Source organism: Lontra canadensis, unplaced genomic scaffold, assembly GCF_010015895.1.
Source record: "Lontra canadensis isolate GAN:19392208 unplaced genomic scaffold, GSC_riverotter_1.0 scaffold27, whole genome shotgun sequence".
Classification (NCBI taxonomy): Eukaryota; Metazoa; Chordata; class Mammalia; order Carnivora; family Mustelidae; genus Lontra; species Lontra canadensis.
In genome coordinates, this window is record NW_022631021.1 from 19,140,764 (window position 1) to 19,161,609 (window position 20,846).

Sequence of the window (20,846 nt, forward strand, 5' to 3'; positions counted from 1 at the left end):
TTACCCTGTCCAAAGACAGGTCTGGCCTTCACTTCTGGGAGCTGATCTCTAAGCCCTTGGACTGTCCTGCCCGATGGGAACCCCCTTTTGCCTTGAGGCTTTGAGTCAGCCGGATAATAACCTGTGATTTAGGACGAGGGCTTTGAGCTGCACCAACAAAGCAGCGTAGGGTAGGGTCTTTGGGTCATGTGGTGTCAGCTCCTCTCTGGAGGGGCTGGAGTCCAATCAGCTAGATGGGCCATCAGTTATGCCCACGTGACGGAGTATCCCCCCAGAAGTCCTGACTCAAGGCTCCAGTGGGCTTCCCTGGTTGACAGTACCCCCATTGTCACACATGGTTGCCATGATGTCAGTGCTGTCCACAACTCCATGGAGACAGGACATCTGGAAGCTCCACATGTGGAACTCTCCTGGATTCTGCCCTGGGCATCTCTCCCCTTGGCCGATTTTCACCTGTGTCCTCCCCCTGTAGTAAACCATAGCTGTGAGTAGAACAGCTTTCAGTGTGGTCTGTGAGTTCTAATGGACTGTGGAACCTCAGGCTGGTGTTTGGGCACCCTTCAGCTTGGAGCTGGTATTAAGAATGAGGGTGGCCTTTTGGACTGCTCCTTCTAACCTCTTTAAGGAAGAGAAACACTTTATACTTATGCATTGATTAATTTATGCATGGGAAGCAGACATTGACTTGATAACACCCAGGGGCCTGTATAATGGAGTTGTGTGGGATGGCAGCAATTTTGCACTATTTTATACTATGATTTTGGTGTGATTTTACGAGGGAGTGCCATTGCCTGGCAATACGTGGACTCGAAGCCTTTTTGTAATCATTGGGTTGTACTGCTCTTAAACACCAGAGTGCGCTCAAGGCTGTCTCTGAGGAAACAACCAGAGAGGAATGAATGTTGGTTTTTGCATTGAGAAAATTAGAGGCAATAAACACCTCAGGCCATGCTGTCACGTGAAGACGCGTGCCCCTGTCTTTCCTGCCCACAGGTACATGACCTTAAATGGTGCTGGGCCCTTCCCATACTAAAAACAAGTCTCCCTCCTCCTCCATCTTGCCTCAGGTTGCCACCTGAGTCTTAAGACTGCCACCCCAGTCTTAACCCCGTCCCCTTTTGGTCCAGACCCCTGCCCTTTAGTCTCAGCCCACGGCACCCACCCCCATTTTCCTGAGCCACCAGCCTCTGGTCATAGAGTAAGTGGTCAGGCACGAGAAATCGTTGATCCTTAAAAACGACAGTGTGCGAGAGGGTTCAGGGCTGAACCCAAGCAGAGGAACCAGGAGGCTCACCGACTCGAGTCCCAATAGGTAGATCAAGCAGTAAAAGTGTGGAACAGCACGTCAAGGGGCTGTGGTGTCTAAAGAGAGGGGGAGGGGCAGCACTAATCTGAGACCCGCTACCAGCTGCTCAGAAAGTTTGCAGGACCACTTCCAAATAAGATACCTGATGGCAGGGGAGGGTGCCTGGGTGGCTCAGTGGGCTAAGCCTCTGTCTTCAGCTCAGGTCATGATCTCAGGATCCTGGGATCAAGCCCTGCATGGGGCTCTCTGCTCAGCGGGGAGCCTGCTTCCCTCTCTCTCTGCCTGCCTCTCTGCCTACTTGTGATCTCTATCAAATAAATAAATAAAATCTTAAAAAAAAATAAAAAAGATACCTGATGGGTAGTGCAGGTATCTTACAACAGAGTCTTCCCGATTCCTCCTTCCGGCTCCTTGTAACGTTTCTGTTACAGATGTCACATCCATCAGCTATCATCGTCTGTCACTACTGTTATTTTTAGCACACGACATCGATTTGTTCATATATTGATGCTGCCTGTCTTCCCCAACTAGAATGTGAGCACTGTGGGGGCAGGAATCGGGGCTGTCACGCCCACCATTTTAGACCAGAGGCCTAAAATAGTGCCTAGGACAGAGTGGTCCTCAGTAAATATTGGTTCAGGAAGCCAGTGAAGTCCTTCTTCTTACTTGGGCAACTTGGTATGCTCTCAGATCCACAAATAACAAGTGTAAAGTGAAACCCCAGAGGTGTGTACAAACTGGAGTGCTCCATTGGCTAATCCCTTGCGTGGGTGGGGCATTTAATGGGAAAGAGTTATAAACCCTCTCTTGATCTCCCAGAGGCACCCTGAGAGGAGAGCCGGGAAGAGAGAAGGTTAGTGGTGAATTTCTTACACACTCTTCTCGGCTGTGGCTAGATAGTTATATTCTGTGGCCGGTTTTGCAGCTTACAGTCAGCAATTGTTCTAACTTCATGGCTAATTTAATGCCTATTATTTTAAACGTGCTTATATCAACAGGAACATATTTTTATGTAGAGTAGATGGGTACATGAAAATGAGATGGCAAATGTATATTTAGATAAGGCCTTTTAAAGACTTTCATTGCCTGTGTATGACATTAAAATGCCACGAGACCCCCGTACCACACGTGAAGTGGAATTTTAAAAATATGTAAGAGTCAAGTGGTGTTTCGGTTGATGGATGGAAATAACCCACTTAACAGAATTGAAGCTTTTGAGCCATTACATTTTTTTTCTTCCTCAGGCAAATCTCATATTTTTTTAAAAGAATTTATTTATTTGAGAAAGAGAGAAAAAGAGCAGGGCAAAAGGGCAGAGGAAGAGGGAGAAGCAGGCTCTCCGCTGAGCAGGGAGCCCAATGCAGGGCTTAATCTCAGGACCCTGGGATCATGACCTGAGCTGAAGGCAGATACTTAACCGACTGAGCCACCTAGGCGCCCCCAAATCTGATATTTCTGTATAAGTTGAAGCGAACACAGGCAGTGCCTCACAGGCCAAATCTCCTTCTCTAGGTGTCTGCATAAGCTAGGAGGATATAATCCAAATAACGTGACGCGGGGGCCTTCCTCTGAGGTCCTGCATCCCTGGGGGTCTGTGCTAAGTTGAAAAGCAGAGGGGCCTCTCGTCAAGCCCTGAAACAATTTTCCTAGGACTTGTCCTAATCATTAAACAGCGTTGCGGCAGGCGGTGATCCACTGTGCTTATTCTCCCAGCAGCCTCAATCACCTGGGCAGGTGAATGTCTCTTTTGTAGCTCAGGTCCATTTTTCATTTCAGTTTATAAGGCTGGGTGTAGAAGTCGACCTCTCGTCAGTTTTGGAAATGTGACTCAATCCTTTAGACCCTAATGGAAAGGAAATATAGTTTCTGAAATTCAAATATTGGGCTTTTTGGAGAAATTACTTCGCATGCCAGCAACACTGGTCTAGAGCTACCACCCTAATCGTCCTGTGACAGAAGTGACTCAAACCTCACCCCACCCAGAAATTTCCTTCGGCTATTTGTGTATTAAAAATGCCAGGTGGGGCACCTGGGTGGCTCAGTGGGTTAAGCAACTGCCTTCGACTCAGGTCATGATCCCAGCGTCCTGGGATCAAGCCCCATTCAGGCTCCTTACTCAGCAGGGAGCCTGCTTCTCCCTCTCGCTCTGCCTGCTACTCCTCCAGCTTGTGCTCAATCTCTTTCTTTCTCTCTCTGTGTCAAGACTAAATTTTAAAAAAAAAAAAAAAAAAGGCCAGGTAAGTGCTTAAGCTGGTTTTCGGAAGAGCTAGTTCCATGTAGGAGGCTTATCTTTTGATAACATGTCTGATTTTGCTAATAGGTCATGTTAGGAAAATAGAAATAATTCCAGGCCATTATAAATGGACTGTAACTTGAAGGCTCTATTTAGCCATACTTTGAAACTCTACTGAAAGTCTCGGTTATGCTGTTAATATTGCTATTTTCCGAACTTGAACATATTCTTTGTCTGAAACATTACGTACTTAGGGCTAAATTGATGCTACATATCTCCAGTCTAGCAAGTTTTTTTTTTTTTTAAGATTTTATTTATTTATTTGACAGAGAGATCACAAGCAGGCAGAGAGGCAGGCAGAGAGAGAGGAGGAAGCAGGCTCCCTGCTGAGCAGAGAGCCCGATGCGGGGCTCGATCCCAGGTCTCTGAGATCATGACCTGAGCCGAAGGCAGAGGCTTAACCCACTGAGCCACCCAGGCGCTCCTCCAGTCTAGCAAGTTTAAGTTCTGTGGGGAATACAGGGCTATCTGGGAGAGGTGTGTTTTTGGTTTTTTGTTTTATTGGTTTTTTTTTTGTTTTGTTTTTAGTTGTTGTTGTTGTTGTTTGGCTAAGTAACACATTTTGATCTGCTGGTTGTAATGAAGATAGCCCATTCTGATCCACTGGAGAAGCCAAAGTAAATGTTATAGCTATTTCTATTAATAATAGATTTAGAATTGACATCTTATATTCTGGCCCAGAGCATCTGCTAAAACTGGAAGCCTCTTAAATGAACCCCTTAAAATGTTCGTCATCCAGAAAATTCAATAAAATCCTACCTTTTGCCTGACTGTTCAAATAGTTGATAAAAATGTGTGCCATTTCACCCCAGCTTTCCAGAATGGCAATAGAGTTTCGCCCCCAAAAGACTGGCTGCTTTCCCAATGTGTTTGTTCTGCAGTTAGGCGCATAGGGCAAAGAATAAAGACAAGGGAAGAGACATAAGATCAGAAAGACTGTTAAAACTGGAAGAAATGAAGGAGGTTACCAGATTCTGAACCCACTTCCATGTTTATAGTTCAGGCACCTGACATTTCTTCCAGATCTGCTCCAGGAAAGAAGCTACACACCTGTTACTCGGTTCAACTTGGGGTTTGAAGAAGGCCTCACTCACATCTCCTCAAAGGAGGTCAACAAAAATGATATCACATGGGAAATTCACTCATAATCACCCCAATTTCTTCTGCCCTTCTTCTTCTTAGCTACACACAACTCCAACACTTCACCATTTGCTCACCCTATTTTTCAGGCATCCTTTTCTGCAATTTATACCTGCACAACTGTCCCTAAGAAGAATGACCCATGGCCACACACCGAGCCCCTGATGCAATTTTGTTGGGTTTTCACTCCAGACCTGGCTTCTCAAACTTCATTTTATTATTATTATTTTTAAAGATTTTATTTATTTGTTTGACAGAGAGATCACAAGCAGGCAGAGAGGCAGGCACAGCGAGAGAGGGGAAAGCAGGCTCCCAGCTCAATCCCAGGACCCTGGGATCATGACCTGAGCTGAAGGCAGGTGAGCCACCCAGGTGCCCCTCAAACTTCATTTTAATATACAAGTCCGTTGTCACCACTGAGCCACCCAGGTACCCCTCAAACTTCATTTTAATATACAAGTCAGTTGTCCAGGGCTCTTGAGAAAAATGTAGGCTCTGATTCAGTCACTCTGCCCCAGGGACTTAGACTCTGCAATTCTAACTTCACTGTCAGCCTCTTGGTGAAGCCAATGCTGCTGGTCCGAAATCACAGTCCTAGAGAATGACTTCCCTTCCTTTCAGAAGCAAATTTCACTGCTTTTCTCTCACGTGAATGTTGCTGCCATCAGGAGACATGGATGTGTGTGTGCATATGTTTGCATGCCTGTGTGTGTGTGTGTGTGTGTCTGTGTGTGTGTGTGTATCATTATTTGAGTCCTTACGGTGCTTAGCGGTTTGCACACATGACCTTATTTCCACCTCGTAATGACCCACATGAATTAGGAACAATTAGTCTTACTGCACAAATGAGGAAACTGAAGCTCAGAGAGTTTAAGGAACTTGCCCAAGGGAGAAATGGAGCTCAAATTTCAGCTTAGGTCTTTGCTTTTATTGGTACCCAGGGCAAACTCAGATACGAGTTCTTCCACATTTTCTTTTCTTTCTTCTTTTTAAAAAAAATGTTATTTATTTATTTTGGGGGGAAGAGGGAGAGAATCCTCAGGTAGACTCCACGCTGAGCATGGAGCCCAAACGGGGGGCCTGATCTCACGACCCTGAGATTATGACCTGAGCCAAAACCAAGATCGGATTGCTTCACTGACTGAGCCACCCAGGCATCCCCACATTTTCTGAAAGATTTTGGGCATGTTTTTTTAAAAACCAAAGCCCACACTCTGACCATCCAAAGTATGCTATGACACCGTTGCTGCCTTAGACACGGGCCTCCGGAGCTCTGGGTTGGGGATGGGGCAGGCATCCCAGGGCTCATCTCAGGTGAAGCTGCATTTGGGGGATGTTTGCAAGCCCCAAGAGATGGCTTTCAATTTCCAATGCAATAAGCCCTTGGCAGGAAGCCTAGCTGGTGAACTAGGTTTAATTCAGGACATACCTGTTGGTCAATATTAGCTGCACAAAAACCAGACTTGTTTATGGTGAGCTCAACACCTCGGGTTCTGGATCTTTCAGCGGCTATGTTCGCAGAGTGTCTGCATTTTGGGTGAAATCCAGAAAACACTCTCCTTTGTTCCCTTTATTTCTCATGAAAGGAATGAATATTTTCATTGTGGTATGTGTTTTGTCCATTACTTTATTTAGTCCTCAGCCCTCACAATAGCCCACTGATGTCAGTAGTGCAACCACCATACCCATTCTCAGGATTAGGAGACTGAGGTTCACAGAGGTGGGAAAAGGTTGCACAACATTAGTGAGGACTCATGACTCTATAAAGCCCAGAGCCCCCCTGCCTTTGAAAGATGGGGTTAGTAACACACACTCACCATTTCCATTTAAGGACTGGACATAGTTGGGTATCGTGCCTGGTAGAGGGGCTGTGAATAAATGGGACTAGATCCACATCCGAGCCCTCAGCTTTCTCAGTGTTCATTCTCTCAGTGAACCCAGAGTGGCTATTAATCCACATTGTTGGTTATAGACCCAAAGGAGCACAGCTTTCCCTTCTTACCCAGTGAAAACGTCCCTCCCAAAGGAACACACCACCTTCCACTCCTGGTACTTAGCCTCCCATCTACCTGATGTTGCCAGCTCCCGCTGTTTCATTCCAGCACCTCGAAGGGCTCACATCTCTTGAGTGTTGCTCCTGCCATGCCAGCAAGAAGCTTGCCCTCTCTTGATCATTTTCGGACTACATTTTGCTGCCTCTCATCTGAGAGATTTCACTGGGTCTCTGGAACAAAAACGATGTCTGGAGCCTCCACGTTAGGACACTCAGTAGTCATATTAGGTTAACTGTCTCTTGTGGGCAATCTGGGGCTAGGATTTTAATCTCCGTAGGTTTCAAATGACTAAGAGAAGAGTCAGAAGAAAGACCATTCGGCCTGCATTTTAAGTGACCGTTCATTGCCTAGAAACAACATTCTGGAGGCTACCAGATAAGACCTTTTCTGAATTCATGGTCTAAACCAAAGGATAATGTTCAGCTCTGGCTAACTGGGGGAGCAGGATAGAATTTCTATAAAAAAGGTGTTTGCAGGTGTTCATATGTCCCACATTCTTCCACCACAAGATTTATTTCGAACAGAATTTGGACTGTTGGAAGGTTTCAGGAACACAGAACGACAGGAATTAACCTGAGACCAGCCCTGGCCAGATTCACAGCCTCATCCCCATCTCTCAGCAGGTGGAGAGGAGTCAGGCTGGTTGGAGCGCTGTGTGCTAAGCAGAGAGTGGAGAGAAGGAGCTCCTCTAGACGGGTAGCAATACTTAACTTCACCACTATCACTTTATTTTTGTCTGAAGGCAGCAGGATGGACGAGACCTGGAAGGGGTTCTCAGAGGGAGGGTTTGAATCATTTGCCAATCACTCAGAGTTTGCTGCTGTTGGATGTTTGTAGTTGTTTGTGTGTTTGTCTTGCTTACAGTGGCTCCTTAACCATCCTACTTAGGACCCTGGAGGTGACCAGAGAATTCAAGAGTTTTTTCACCAGGGAGAGTTTAACATGAAGCCACCATTTCTCTTCTCCCTCTCATCATATTTTCCCACATTGATTTTGTTGTAAGGTTCATTCTAACGTGTGTTAGCAGTGTGTTACTACACTCAAACATATTTCTCTAAATGGGGAATTTGGGTGCCTTTTTTTTTTTTAAGATTTTTTAAATTTATTTATTTGACAGAGAGAGAGAGATCACAAGTAGTCAGAGAGGGAGACAAAGCTAGAGAGGAAGGGAAGCAGGCTCCCTGCCTAGCAGAGAGCCGGTGCAGGGCTCGATTCCAGGACCCTGGGATCATGACCTGAGCCGAAGGCAGAGGCTTTAAACCACTGAGCCACCCAGGTGCCCCTTTGGGTGCCTTTTTAATCATTGTGTCTCCCAAGACAAGAAAGTAGTGGGTCTTTCTGTAACTTTCAACACTCAGTAGCTAAAGAGGCAACTTAAAAGGAAGGACTCCTGACAGCAACCCAACAGAAGCAGTGCCCAGAGCATGACAAGACCACCGCAAGAAAGGAATTAGCGTGGCTCTGATAGCACATACACTACAACTGGAAAAACACAGAGATGACCACAGCTCCAGGCAAAGATGACGCACATGTTTGTGACGTGTTCCATATTAAAAAAAAAAAAAAAAAAAACCAAAACCAAAAACAAAAAACAAAGGAGGAAAGGAATTCAACTTTTCTAAAAGTTAAACTGTAAATGCAGCATATAAGAAAATAGGGTGGTTGTGGGTAGCATTGCTTCAAGATACTTTTAAGATTTTGTGAACCCGAGTGCCTTTGCTGTCATGATTGTGGATATTTTACAGTCAAAGTTTTCATTATCAGCCGAGCTACTGAGCTGATTAAAAAAAAAAAAATTTAAGATTTTATTTATTTATTTGACAGAGACACAGCGAGAGAGGGAACACAGCAGGGGGAGTGGGAGAAGGAGAAGTAGGCTTCCTGCTGATTAGGGAGCGCTATGCGGGACTCGATCAAAGGACCCCGGGGATCATGACCTGAGCCGAAGGCAGATGCTTAACAACTGAGCCGTCCAGGTGCCCCTACCAAGCTGATTTCTAATTTTTTGGTGAATTTTATTAGCACAGGCAGCATCCTCAAGCAGAATCCCAACTAGGACAGGATACTTGGCAGTTTGGCACTTAGTAGGCAAAGGACCACAGTGAGTGCTGCGTTAGAGAGCTAAGGTCAGTCTCTCCAAGAGCCATGCGTCATCCCAAGGGTGCACCCTCCCAGCCACACCACCCCATGCACCACCTGTGCCAGAAGCTTGGCTTTCTTGCCATTTCCTTGAAGCATGCATTGTTGCCTATGGGGCCAGAGTGGCAAATGTGAGAAAGGGAGACCCAGTAGTCCTCTAAGTTGGTATAGAGCTTTTGGTATTCTCAAAGCATGTTCAGTAATCCTGTGAGACAGGCAGGGGTCACTAACATCATGACCACTGGTTGCCCTTGCCACAGCTAGGCGGAAGGTGCAGATCAGACGTGCTCCCATTAGCCCTATCCTCTTCTTTAAAAGGTTGTGGGTCACCTAGTGCCATCCTTCCCAGTTGCAGACGAGGACATGCAGGCAGACAGAGGTACTGAACTGGGCCTAAGTCTGCCTGGCTCCCTGGTGCCTGGGTCGACTAGAATCCTGGTCCTGACTAGGCCAGCCTTTGTCTTTGTCTCCCCCAACACTCAGAAAAGTCTTGCAACAGAGACAAAAGCATGTCCAACTCCCACAGAACATTTCAGTCCTAAGCAGCCCAGCTCCCTGACACTGTTAGATAAGATTTTCTTTTTGCAAGGTCATTCACAAAACCATCATAATAACTCCTGGATCCTATCTCAAAACACCAGAGACTCTCAAATCTATGGAATACCTCGATACCGTGGTATGTATCGTTTGTGCTTTCTTTTTTCTTAAATTGTGAGATAGAGCATACATACAGGAGAGTGTATTTTATGTACAGTTTAAAGACTAGTTATAAAGACTGGTTGTTAATTTTGTTTAAGAAACAGAATATTAATAGCACTCCAGACTCCTCCCCATGCCCCTCCCAAATCATACCCCTTGTTCTCCTCACCAGAGGTAACAACCATCCTGCTTCCGTGATCATTTTTCTCTTGCTTTTCTTATTTTTCTTGTTTTGCCCTTCAGAAAACCCCAAGCCCAGAGTCATGGCAACCAAACCCAAGCTCTTCTACTTCCGTGGCAGGGGCAGGATGGAGTCGATCCGCTGGCTGTTGGCTGCAGCTGGAGTGGAGGTTGGTTCCTAACTGGGAAAAGAAAGGGTAATTTGGGTGGACTGGAGTGGTCCTCTTCCCCCTTCAAAATTTAGGATGGTGCCATCAAGATAGATCCACTCTTTCCCTTTCCACCTACCTTTCTTTGTAAGAGGTGAGAGAGGGATCACAGTCTTCTGTTTAAGCAAGGATGGCGGGGGTAGAAGCCTAGGGAGATGTTCTGGAAGCTTGATAGAGGCCCAAGAGGTCATAGTGATTCATAAGACAGAGGAGAGAGAGGAGTCTTTACAGGAACTGACTGATTTCCTGTGGTTCTTCTGGCTCTGGCCTGACACCTCAGTCTTACTCCACCCCTGGCTGCCTACTGGAACCTGAGGCCCAAATGCAGTCTGGTTTCTTCTTGAGCCCTTCTCGGAAAGGTCTGCCCCACTGGGATCTTTCCTTAATTCCAAATTCCTTAACCATTGACTTTTCCATAGATTTTCACAAATTCTTTGGAATTATTTGGTTTCAGACAGGTGTGAACTTCTTTCTCCCAATTTGAATGCCATTCTTTAAGACAAGGACCCATACATGACCTTCTTTGTTTTGTTCACCTTATCCTACCCCCATCTCAAAGTTTAGGGGACCAAAAAAATCACTCTTTCCCACAGGAGTTTTAGGGATTCCATCAATAAATAATGATAACCCACCTGAGTAATAATCTTCAGACCCCTTTTCATTGAATGTATGAGGCTCAAAGAGAAATTTAATTTGACCTGAGAGGGAGAATGACACACAAGAGAGAAAATAAAAGAAAGCAAGGAATGGAAAAAGGGAAATCATTGAGGGAAGTTGATGAAAAAGGCAATAATTTGGAGAGAAAAAAGAGCTAAGGTGAAGAAAAGGGAAAATATGAATGGGACTGAGGAGATCCTATAAGTAGGCAAAGTCCCAAAAGGGGTGCCAGTCCCATGCCCATATAAAGTAATCTACACACACACTGGTGGAATTTTCAGCTGTGTGGAAATTGACAACTTTGTGGTTCCTTTTAAAATTTTCATTCTGAAAGTCATTGGGTACTTTATACTGTGAACATCTCTCTCTCCCCCCCACCACCCCAGGACATTAAAGTTATAACCAAGTTTCTATCCTTTATCTAGTTTGAAGAAGAATTTATTGAAACAACAGAACAATATGAGAAGTTGCTGAAAGGTGAGCCTAGACTTAATCAATGTTTTCTTACTGGAAAAAGTAAACATTTGCTTCTGGAAATATTCTTTCAATACAGAACACAGAAAACTCTGGAGTGACAACTATAGAAAAAGGACTGCTCGCACTGAACGAGTGCTCACTGTGCCCCTGTCACAGGGCTAAATTTATCATCTGCATTGTGTAGTTAGCTGTCATAAAAGCTTATGAAGTAGACTCTGACCTGGACCTCAATTAGAGATGGTAGCATGGGTTTGACTCAGCTAATTTGTTCAATACTCCCCACCCCACTAAAGAATGCTTTAAGAATTCTTAAATAATGATCCAGTGGATTGGAAGGGAGAGAGCAAAAGGGAAGGGAAATTTGAGCTAAGATATTCTCTAGTTCTCATGGCTCACATCCGTTCTTTCTTAGTGGTTTCAACAGATTATCAGACACCATCTTATCACGTCATAATAGTAGAATTAAGATTATCGAAAAGACCAAAATTTGGTTAAATTTGGAAGAAGTCCTCCTTCATCCTTACAATTCCCTAGAAAAGTTTCCCACACCAAGAGAAAATACTAATACTTTCATAGTACTTACTTTTTTTTAAGATTTTATTTATTTATTGGATAGATATCACAAGTAGACAGAGAGGCAGTCAGAGAGAGAGTGAGGGGGAAGCAGGCTCCCCACTGAGCAGAGAGCCCAATGTGGGACTTGATCCCAGGACCCTGAGATCATGACCTGAGCCAAAGGCATAGGCTTTAACCCACTGAGCCACCCCAGCATTCTGACTTTCATAGTGCTTCTTAACCATCTAACAGCCACAATGTTACTTTCCTTACCTAAGGAAACATGGATGTCTTCACCATTGCTGATAAACAGTCATGAAATTGACACATATTATTTTTTTTGAGAAACATTCAACTAGTAATAAGCAGACCTGCCATTTACAAACTGTATGACTTTGCAGAAGACCTTTAACTTCTCTGCATCTTATCTCCTTACCATAAAATAAAGATAATCTCTGTGGTCACAGATATAGCATACCAGTAGATCTCACTAAATGGGGAAGGCTGGCTAGCCCCTTACCCAATTCTTGCCCAGGAACTTTATTGTCTGGACTATCCCTGAAGCTCCCCATTCTCTTTGTTTCTGCCCTACTCCACCCCAAATGAGGCCAGTCCCTGGTATGTAGTAGGGATTAAGTACATATGTATTGAATAAGTAAATGAAATGCATCTCCAGAAACTCTTCCATGATGATTCTGGCAAGAACTCTTCCCTAACAGCCTATGAAATCCTCCATCCCTCCCTGAGTCTGCGATGCTGCTCAGGCGCTTGAGACACTCTCCTGGGCATTATTATTAGTGAAGAGGAGACAGAGAGGGACTGTTGGCTGAAGCTCAGGTGGCCCACTTCTGTTGTGAGTTCGAGCAAGTCATGTTTTCCCCCTTGGCCTTCATAGTGCCATAGTCTATTACATGAGTGAGCTAAATGGTCTCGAAGATCCTTTCCTATACTCTGGATATGAGAGTTTTAAAAAAGCTTCTGAAGAAGATCATCAGTTCTGAGAAGCATGGGTCATATCTAATGGACTTCTGCCTCACTAACAAGCCGTAGCACAGAGCCAGTTTAGATGCTCATTCAATGTTGGACAAATGTAGAACTGCCTTTAGGAAATGGAGATTTTACAATCTCTGCATTATTAATAGTATTAATATTTCCAAAGCACGGTCACAGGCATGGTCTTATTCTTGCTCAAGGAAACTCTACAATGGGCAGATCAGAAAATAGGCTCAGGGAAGACAGAGACACTGGCTCTCTGGAAAGTTCCTCTACTGGCTCTCATTAAGTCAAGTGGAAACAATATTGGAAGTTGGGGAAATTAATACTGGCCTTTGCCAATGCACTAATGAAGTCTGGTTCCTATTCTGGATACAAAGTTCCTTATTCTCAGCAACATAGGGGTGGCAAAGGAAATTTAAAGGCCATTTATTTCTGCAAGACCCTATGAAAAGAGCACTATTTATAGTGCATCTTTACATGCATTACTTATATAGGCGGTCACTCACAAAGAAGAAAATTTAACTTCACTGAACACTAATTATTGACAGTATTGTTTTATTTATCTCGTTTCATCCTTTCAAAAATCCTGCTAAATAGATACGATTACCATTTTAGAACAAAGGAAACTCAAGCTCAGATAGGTCATTCACTTAAAGTTGCATGGCTGGGGAGGGCTAAAGCTGGCATTTGGACCTGGTCTGCCTGGGTTCTTGCTGTTGCATCCATCCTGCTGCCACATAGGCCTGGAGTAATACCTGCTGTGCTTTCCAAGGAATTCGGGCTCCCATCCTCCACTCCTGGATCAGAATATCTGGGGAGTGGGGTATTTTTAACAACCCACCACAGTGAGATGATTCTCATACACCCAGAAGCACTTACACTATAACAGTCATAGTAAATGTACAGCGTCTTAAACAATCATGATTAACCAACAGACAAAAATGCATGAAACCGTGAAGCAAATCTCAGATTTTCCATAAAGCAAATGGTAGGCATTTCCTCAACAACTGGGGTCTTTATCTCACCACTTTGGATGAAAACCAAATCATTCAACAAAATTAAAGAGACCCTCCTGCAGGCTTACCAGAACCATGGAAGGAGAGTTTCCTAACCTCGCTTTGCTCAATCCACAGATGGACGCCTGCTTTTCGGCCAAGTGCCTATGGTTGAAATTGATGGAATGGTGCTCACACAGACCAGAGCCATCCTCAGCTACCTTGCCGCCAAGTACGACTTGTATGGAAAAGACCTGAAGGAGACAGTCAGGTAGCATAGCATTCACAGCTGTACTTGATTTTCTTTTTTAAGATTTTATTTATTTATTTGACAGAGAGAGATCACAAGTAGGCAGAGAGGCAGGCAGAGAGAGAGGAGGAAGCATACTCCCTGCTGAGCAGAGAGCCAGATGCAGGCACTAGATCCCAGGACCCTGAGATCATGACCTGAGCCGCCGGCAGAGGCTTTAACCCACTAAGCCACCCGGGCACCCTTGTACTTGATTCTTATCTAAGCTCTGTAGTCCTACACCAGCTGAGACCCAGTTATGGTGTTGCCTTTCAGCCTAGCCTGGGGGAAGGCGGCAAGGAAACAACAGGGAGATGCTCTTGCTATACCCAAATGTCTTGTGCATAACTGAATAAGTACTCCAGCGTTTCCCTTTTACTACTCATGGTGGTGTGCATTCAACATTCTCATATTCTCTCCCCACTCCTAACAAAATACGTCCTTATAAAATGATCTGGTAAACTCTTCAGCATGAAGGTGGAAATGACTGACAGGGCAAACAAACATTGAGCATTGTATCAGTCATCTATTACTACAAATAATGCTGTATAGCAGATCACCTTGAAACTCAGTGACTTAAATCAGCATGCATTTATTACTCTATCTTGTGGGTGTTGGCATATCTGGGCCAGACTTGATTCCTCTTGGCTGGACTCAGTCGTGTGACCTGTGGTCAACCAGTAGTCAGCCAGGAGGCTCTGGTTTGGAGTGCTGAGTATCAACCCAGGGGTAAGTGGGCCATATGTCTCTCATCCTCCCACATGTAGCTTGTTCTTGGGGCAGCTAGGGAAGGTTCTAGGAGAGAGACTGAAAGCACACAAGGCCTCTTAAATTCAGAACTGCTCAATTCCACCGCATTCCGTTAGTCAAAGCAAGTCATGAATGAGATCATCCCAGAAAACAGTCATCCTAACTTGCAATCCCAAAAATACATGGCAAGAGAAGCAATTACAAACAGTGTGTGAAAAGAATCCTTTTATAACACTGTAAACAAGTACTAATATACAAAAGCAATCTGTTTCTCATCGTTTTGATGCATGTGGTTTTTTGTTTGTTTGTTTGTTTTTTGTTACAATTAAAGTGACCGGCTAGGTAACAATCTAACCTGTAGAAAAAATTATTTGTAATTCAGATAGGACAATAAAGTAAATTATGCTTTTTATATATGTTATAAAGCAAAAGACAAAGATGACCACTGAACCAAATTTGTTGGGCAGTTAGCATATAGGAGGGATACACAGACACACAACCCTTAATGTTTGCACACTGGTTGTAGAGATAACTTGCTCAGTTTAACTCCGCCAATAGGCCAATAATCCATGGTAATGTATCTACCATTCTTGGTTATTATTGTTGTTGTTTTTAACCTTTTCTGTGTTTGTCAGTGAAAGAAAAATTTTAGAGAATGAAATCCAGGTGTCTGTCCGACCTGAGTGGGAAAGCAAACTTTTCTTTCTCAGTTGCCAGGTCAGGGGAAGACCTGCTAAATTATACATTTTCCCTAAAGAAGTGAAAAGGTTCTGGTACTAATAATCTCGGACTTCTGGTAAACTTCATCCGGTTGGGTTTTTAAAAACCATAATAACGTATTTATCTATTTACGGCAGACTTCAGCTTGGAGGCACGTGTTAATTTTTTCCACACATCCCTTCATGCAGTAAACATTTCCAGAGACCCTCGTATCCTCGGGTCCCTTGGAGGGCTCTGGTTCCAGAAATCATTCCTGAGCACGGACTCTTAAGGGAACGGGTGCGACAAGTCATTTGCCCCTATATCCATTTCTGCCATCGCAGAGGCGAAGTAGCAAACCCCCATCCTCAAAAGGTTCCCAGTGCGAACACCAGTCACGCGCTGTTTTGTCAGGATCAACATGTACACGGACGGCACCCTGGACCTCATGCTAATGATCGCGGTGGCTGCGTTCAAACCCCCCGCGGAAAAAGAGGAGAGTCTTGCTTTAGTCGTGAAGAGAGCGAAAACTCGTTACTTCCCCGTCTTCGAGAAGGTAGGGGGCAGGGACCCGGCTTGTGTCCGGGCGAGGACCCAGCCCAGCGGGGACAGACTCCTAGGTGCTCTCGCGAGAGACTGGATTCCTGTCGGCGACGGCTGCGCGCGCAGATCATGCGGGTGTGGGGTGGGGGTGGGGGTGGCGAGGGGAGGGCGGGGAACAGGGGGCGGGGCTGACGTCCTCGAGCGGCCTCCAGTACCCCACCGCCCCCCCATTCCAGAGAAGGATGGGGACTGAGAGGTTTAGGGCGCAGCAAGTTCCCACTGCCGCTTCCCGGCGTGTAGGGATGCAGGGCTTATTTCCTGTTGCTGAGAAGAATAGTTCAGCGGCGAAGATCTGAAAGGACAAGCTATGATGGTGCTTTACTGCACTCGGACCAAAACTTTAATAAAGGGTTGCAAAACAAAAGGACGTAATTATGTGGAACCTCTGACAAGACAATGGGAATAAATCAGATGCAGTGAAAGGACACAGCATTTCTGTTCCGATTTTTTTTTTTTAAATAAGCCATCAGCAGCCTAGGGCATCACCACCTTAAATTCACCGTGTCTGATGTTTCTTTACCTTTAATACTGGAGGCTGATCATGCCTCAAGCAAAAGGCAAGATCTTTTAAATTTACAACTTTGCCGAAGTCATTTTGGAGTGAATCCTAACTACGAATGTTCTCGAAATACAACTGGTGAGGTTCCAAACTTAAAGGACAGCATGGGACATGGTAAGAAAGACTTGTTAGCAGAGGGCTCCATCAATAAAGGCTTGCCAGACAGAAGAAGTCTGTGGGATTTCTCCTCTGTCTTAGTCTTGGGAAAGAATGATTTACTACTGATTAGTCTATAATGAAGAGTTCTGCCGGTGCTTCAAAGTCCTGGACGATCCAGTTCCTCTTTATTCAGGAGCAATGTACAGTGTTGTTGAAACGCCTTCCATTTGAAAAATTAGTATCATTCTTTGAGTTGAAATGTTAAATGGGCTTTCTGATACTATTTTCTACTGTGGTGTAGCAGCCTGATTCTAACTAATCATGACTTTTGTGTCTCCCTATACTGGTGGGTATAGTTTTACTTAATCATCTGTAGGCTTATAAGAGAGAGCTCCCTTCATGCCCTTCACTACCCCAAATGTCTTGATAATCACTGACAGATTCCCAACAAGACTGTGCCAATTTACAGCAATGTTTATGAGTGTTTAAGACTTGCTTTCATCTGATCCTTTCCAAGCAGTCTTGGAGATTATCAAGAAAAAGATTCTTTAGTAAATTTGATCTGTACAGAAGATTCCCTGCTTTTATGAGTGCGTAGCCAGGCAAAACAGTCTTTACTTTTATTTGATATTCTTTGTTATTTCTCTTTCCTTAGATTTTGAAAGGCCATGGAGAGGATTTTCTCGTTGGCAACAAATTCAGTTGGGCAGACATACAACTGCTAGAAACGATTTTAATGGTGGAAGAACTCGATGCTTCTGTACTTTCTGAATTCCCTCTGCTAAAGGTAGGGTATTCACTTGCACACGAAGCCCAGGAAATAGTGAATAGAAACGAAGGCTAAAATGAAATGCATCTCAAAAAAAAGAAAAAAAGAAATGCATCTCCAGGTCAATTTCAAAAGAAGACTTGTTAAAAGTCATTATTTTATTCATCTCGGCAATTTTCTCCTGCTCGCCCTATAGGATCATTAGGAAATAAACCCTTATGATGGGAGAGAGATAGGTTATGTTGGCTTCTAGCATAAACATTGAGTGCTTTCTTTCTTTCTTTCTTTTTTTTTTTTTGTGCCTTAAACATTTTTTCCTGATGAAGCAAGGCTGACAAGTCTTCCTTCGTTGTTTCCCTCCCCAGCACCCACCGGACAACTCTGCCTCCCTTTAGTACCCCCAATGTTGAGGACACCCCACCATGTCCCTCCATTGGTCAGAGGTTCTGCCTGGGTGTCGCTGCCTGTCTCTGCTGCGTCACCCATCCTTAGACCTCCCTCTCTCAATCCTGCCACTGCCAGACCTGAGCCAGCCTCTGTTCCAGTTTCTTAGAAACCTTTTATCTAAGAGAGGACCATAGGTTTTTTGGTTTAAGAATAGTATTTTTTTTTTTCTTACTACCAAAGAAATGGAATTTCAGGTCTTTACACTAGGCATTTATATGAAACAAAAAAAGACGGGACCTAACTAGCCAAATGCTACTACTGGATTAGACTCTTTGCTCTCTTATTTTACATTTTTTCCCCAAAATAAGATCATACTAAATATTGTTTTGTGACCCACTTTTAACATTTAAAAAATTATCATGAATATTTTGACATGTCAGCAAATATTCTTTTTTTTTTTTTTAAAGATTTTATTTATTTATTTGACAGACTGAGATCACAAGTAGACAGAGAGGCAGGCAGAGAGAGAGAGGAGGAAGCAGGCTCCTGCAGAGCAGAGAGCCCGATGTGGGGCTCAATCCCAGGACCCTGGGATCATGACCTGAGCCGCCGGCAGAGGCTTTAACCCACTGAGCCACGCAGGTGCCCCAGCAAATATTCTTCTACAATATCATTTTATTTTATTTTCATGAGACAATACAGTCCCATCTTTTTGAATAATCAGAACTATATAAAAAGGGCATAAATTGAGAAAACTCATTCCCACCACTACACTCTCACCTTCCTGCCCCATAATCATTTTTATTAGTTTCCTGTATACCTTCCCAATGTTCCTATTTATGCAGATACATAATATGAATATCTATTTTTCTCTCACCCCCACCCCTAGCTTTCTCTTACACAAAGTAGCAAATATATTTTGTTCTGCCCTGGGCTTTTTTATTTTTTCTTTCTTTCTTTAAAGTAAACCATGCATTCTAGAGTTCTTTTTCTGTCAATATAGGGACCTTCCTCTTTCTTTTTATATACAGTATCATTTTAAATTACCAGCTTATATACCTTGTGGGGACTTACCATAGTTTATATGACCAGTTTTCTTTTCTTGGAAAGATAGACTATTTTCAATTTTTCACTCTGCTAACGTTTTTAAAAAAGATTTTGTTTATTGATTTGACACAGATTGAGAGAGAGGGAGTATAAGCAGGGGGGAGTGGGAGATGGAGAAGTAGACTTCCCACTTAGCAGGGAGCCCAATGCAGGGCTTGATCCAAGGACCCTGGGATCATGACCTGAGCCGAAGGCAGATACTTATGACTGTGCCACCCAAGCACCCCACTCTGCTAACATTCTTAACATGATTTCTTTGCTCACCTTTATAATAAATTCCTAGAACAGGAATCGATAGGTCAAAGAATATTACTGTTTTAGAGTTTTTAATTTGTGCCATCTACTTGTGACAGTGAGTTTTTAAGAAGATAGTTTATTTTATTTATTTATTTACTTATATTTATTTGAGAGAGAGTGAGAGAGCGCATGAGAGGGGAGAAGGTCAGAGGGAGAAGCAGAGTCCCCATGGAGCAGGGAGCCTGATGCGGAACTTGATCCCAGGACTCTGGGATCATGAACTGAACTGAAGGCAGTCGCTTAACCAACTGAGCCACCCAGGTGCCCTTAAGAAGATAATTTAATTCACACTAAACACACTAGCCATTGTATTACCTTTCCCGGGAACACCAGGCAACCAGGTGTTGAGGGATTAGGTCAGATTCAACAGACTGGGCTCTGAAAGCTGACAGTCTAGACACCCTCCTCCCATGACAAAGTTCTGTTTAAGGTTATGACTGCTATTAAGGCTCTGACTTTACTGGTTCTCACCTCAGGCATTTAAAACAAGAATCAGCAACATCCCTACAATTAAGAAGTTCCTGCAACCTGGGAGTCAGAGGAAGCCACCCCCAGATAGCCACTACGTGGAAGTGGTCAGAAGTGTCCTGCACTTCTAATGGCAGCAGGTCTTACCTTGGTCAACAGCAACGATCCGTCCGGTCACAGCGTCAGTACGCGCTGCCCAGTGAAGCTAATTGTAGAATCTAGGAGTAAAGTGTCTGAAAAGAACAAAACCATACAGCCATGAAAGAACAAACACCAATTAAATGCAATACAAAACCATTCTGATGTGTGACTTTTTTTTAAATTGTAAAATGTTATAAAATTATTTTTATTATTAATGTAAACAAAGGGCTTGGAAAAGTTGAACTTTCTTTTAAGGTATCTCTTAGGCAAAGTCTCTTTTAAGAAGTCTCTTCTCTTCCATGCCTGGGTGGCTCAGTTGGTTGAGCATCTGACTCTTGGTTTTTGGTCACGTCCTAATCTCAGGGTTGTGGGATCCACCCTTCTCCCCCATGGGGCTCCACACAGGCTTGTGCGCGCGCTCTCTCTCTCTCTCTCAAATGGGTAAATCTTTAAAATTTTTTCAAAAATTAAAAATTAAAATTGAAAAAAAAAAAAAAGTCTCTTCTCTCTTAAGAAGCCGTAAAGAATATAGGCTTCTAGACCAGAGAAATGTGGTATCTAGGAGGAGTTTATTGAATTTATTGACTAGCATTCTTTTTTTTTTTAAGATTTTTATTTATTTATTTGACAGAGAAAGAGATAGCAAGAGAGGAAACACAAGCAGAGGGAATGGTAGAGGAAGAAGCAGGCTTCCAGCTGAGCAGGGAGCCCGATGTGGGGCTTGATCCCAGGACCCTGGGACCATGACCCAAGACAGAGGCAGCCACTTAATGACTGAGCCACCCCTTGACTAGCATTCTTGACTGTTTCTGGATATTTCAACTGTCTAAAATCGTAACAGTTTAATATTTCTATTATGTGGTACTTTTTTTTTTTAAGATATTTATTTATTTATTTGGCAGACAGAGATCACAAGTAGGCAGAGAGGCAGGCAGAGAGAGAGAAGCAGGCTCCCTGTGGAGCAGAGAGCCCGATGTG

The 20,846-nt window shown here is 43.9% G+C and overlaps 1 protein-coding gene across 2 annotated transcripts; it reads left to right on the top strand.

The window, feature by feature from the left end:
- The first annotated feature begins 2,108 nt into the window (after positions 1–2,108).
- Positions 2,109–20,024, top strand: LOC116871696 (glutathione S-transferase A4-like). Of its 2 annotated transcripts, none has more exons than XM_032864529.1 (7): positions 2,109–2,159; positions 9,875–9,981; positions 11,103–11,154; positions 13,839–13,971; positions 15,853–15,994; positions 17,355–17,486; positions 19,736–20,024. In XM_032864529.1, exons 2-7 carry the CDS (start codon positions 9,895–9,897, stop codon positions 19,856–19,858), a joined length of 669 nt encoding a protein of 222 aa, XP_032720420.1. In that variant the 5' UTR covers positions 2,109–2,159; positions 9,875–9,894; the 3' UTR covers positions 19,859–20,024. The 2 variants fall into 2 exon arrangements, with proteins under 2 accessions (XP_032720420.1, XP_032720419.1); XM_032864528.1 differs by lacking the exon at positions 2,109–2,159 and adding an exon at positions 9,281–9,608.
- Positions 20,025–20,846: the final 822 nt, after the last annotated feature.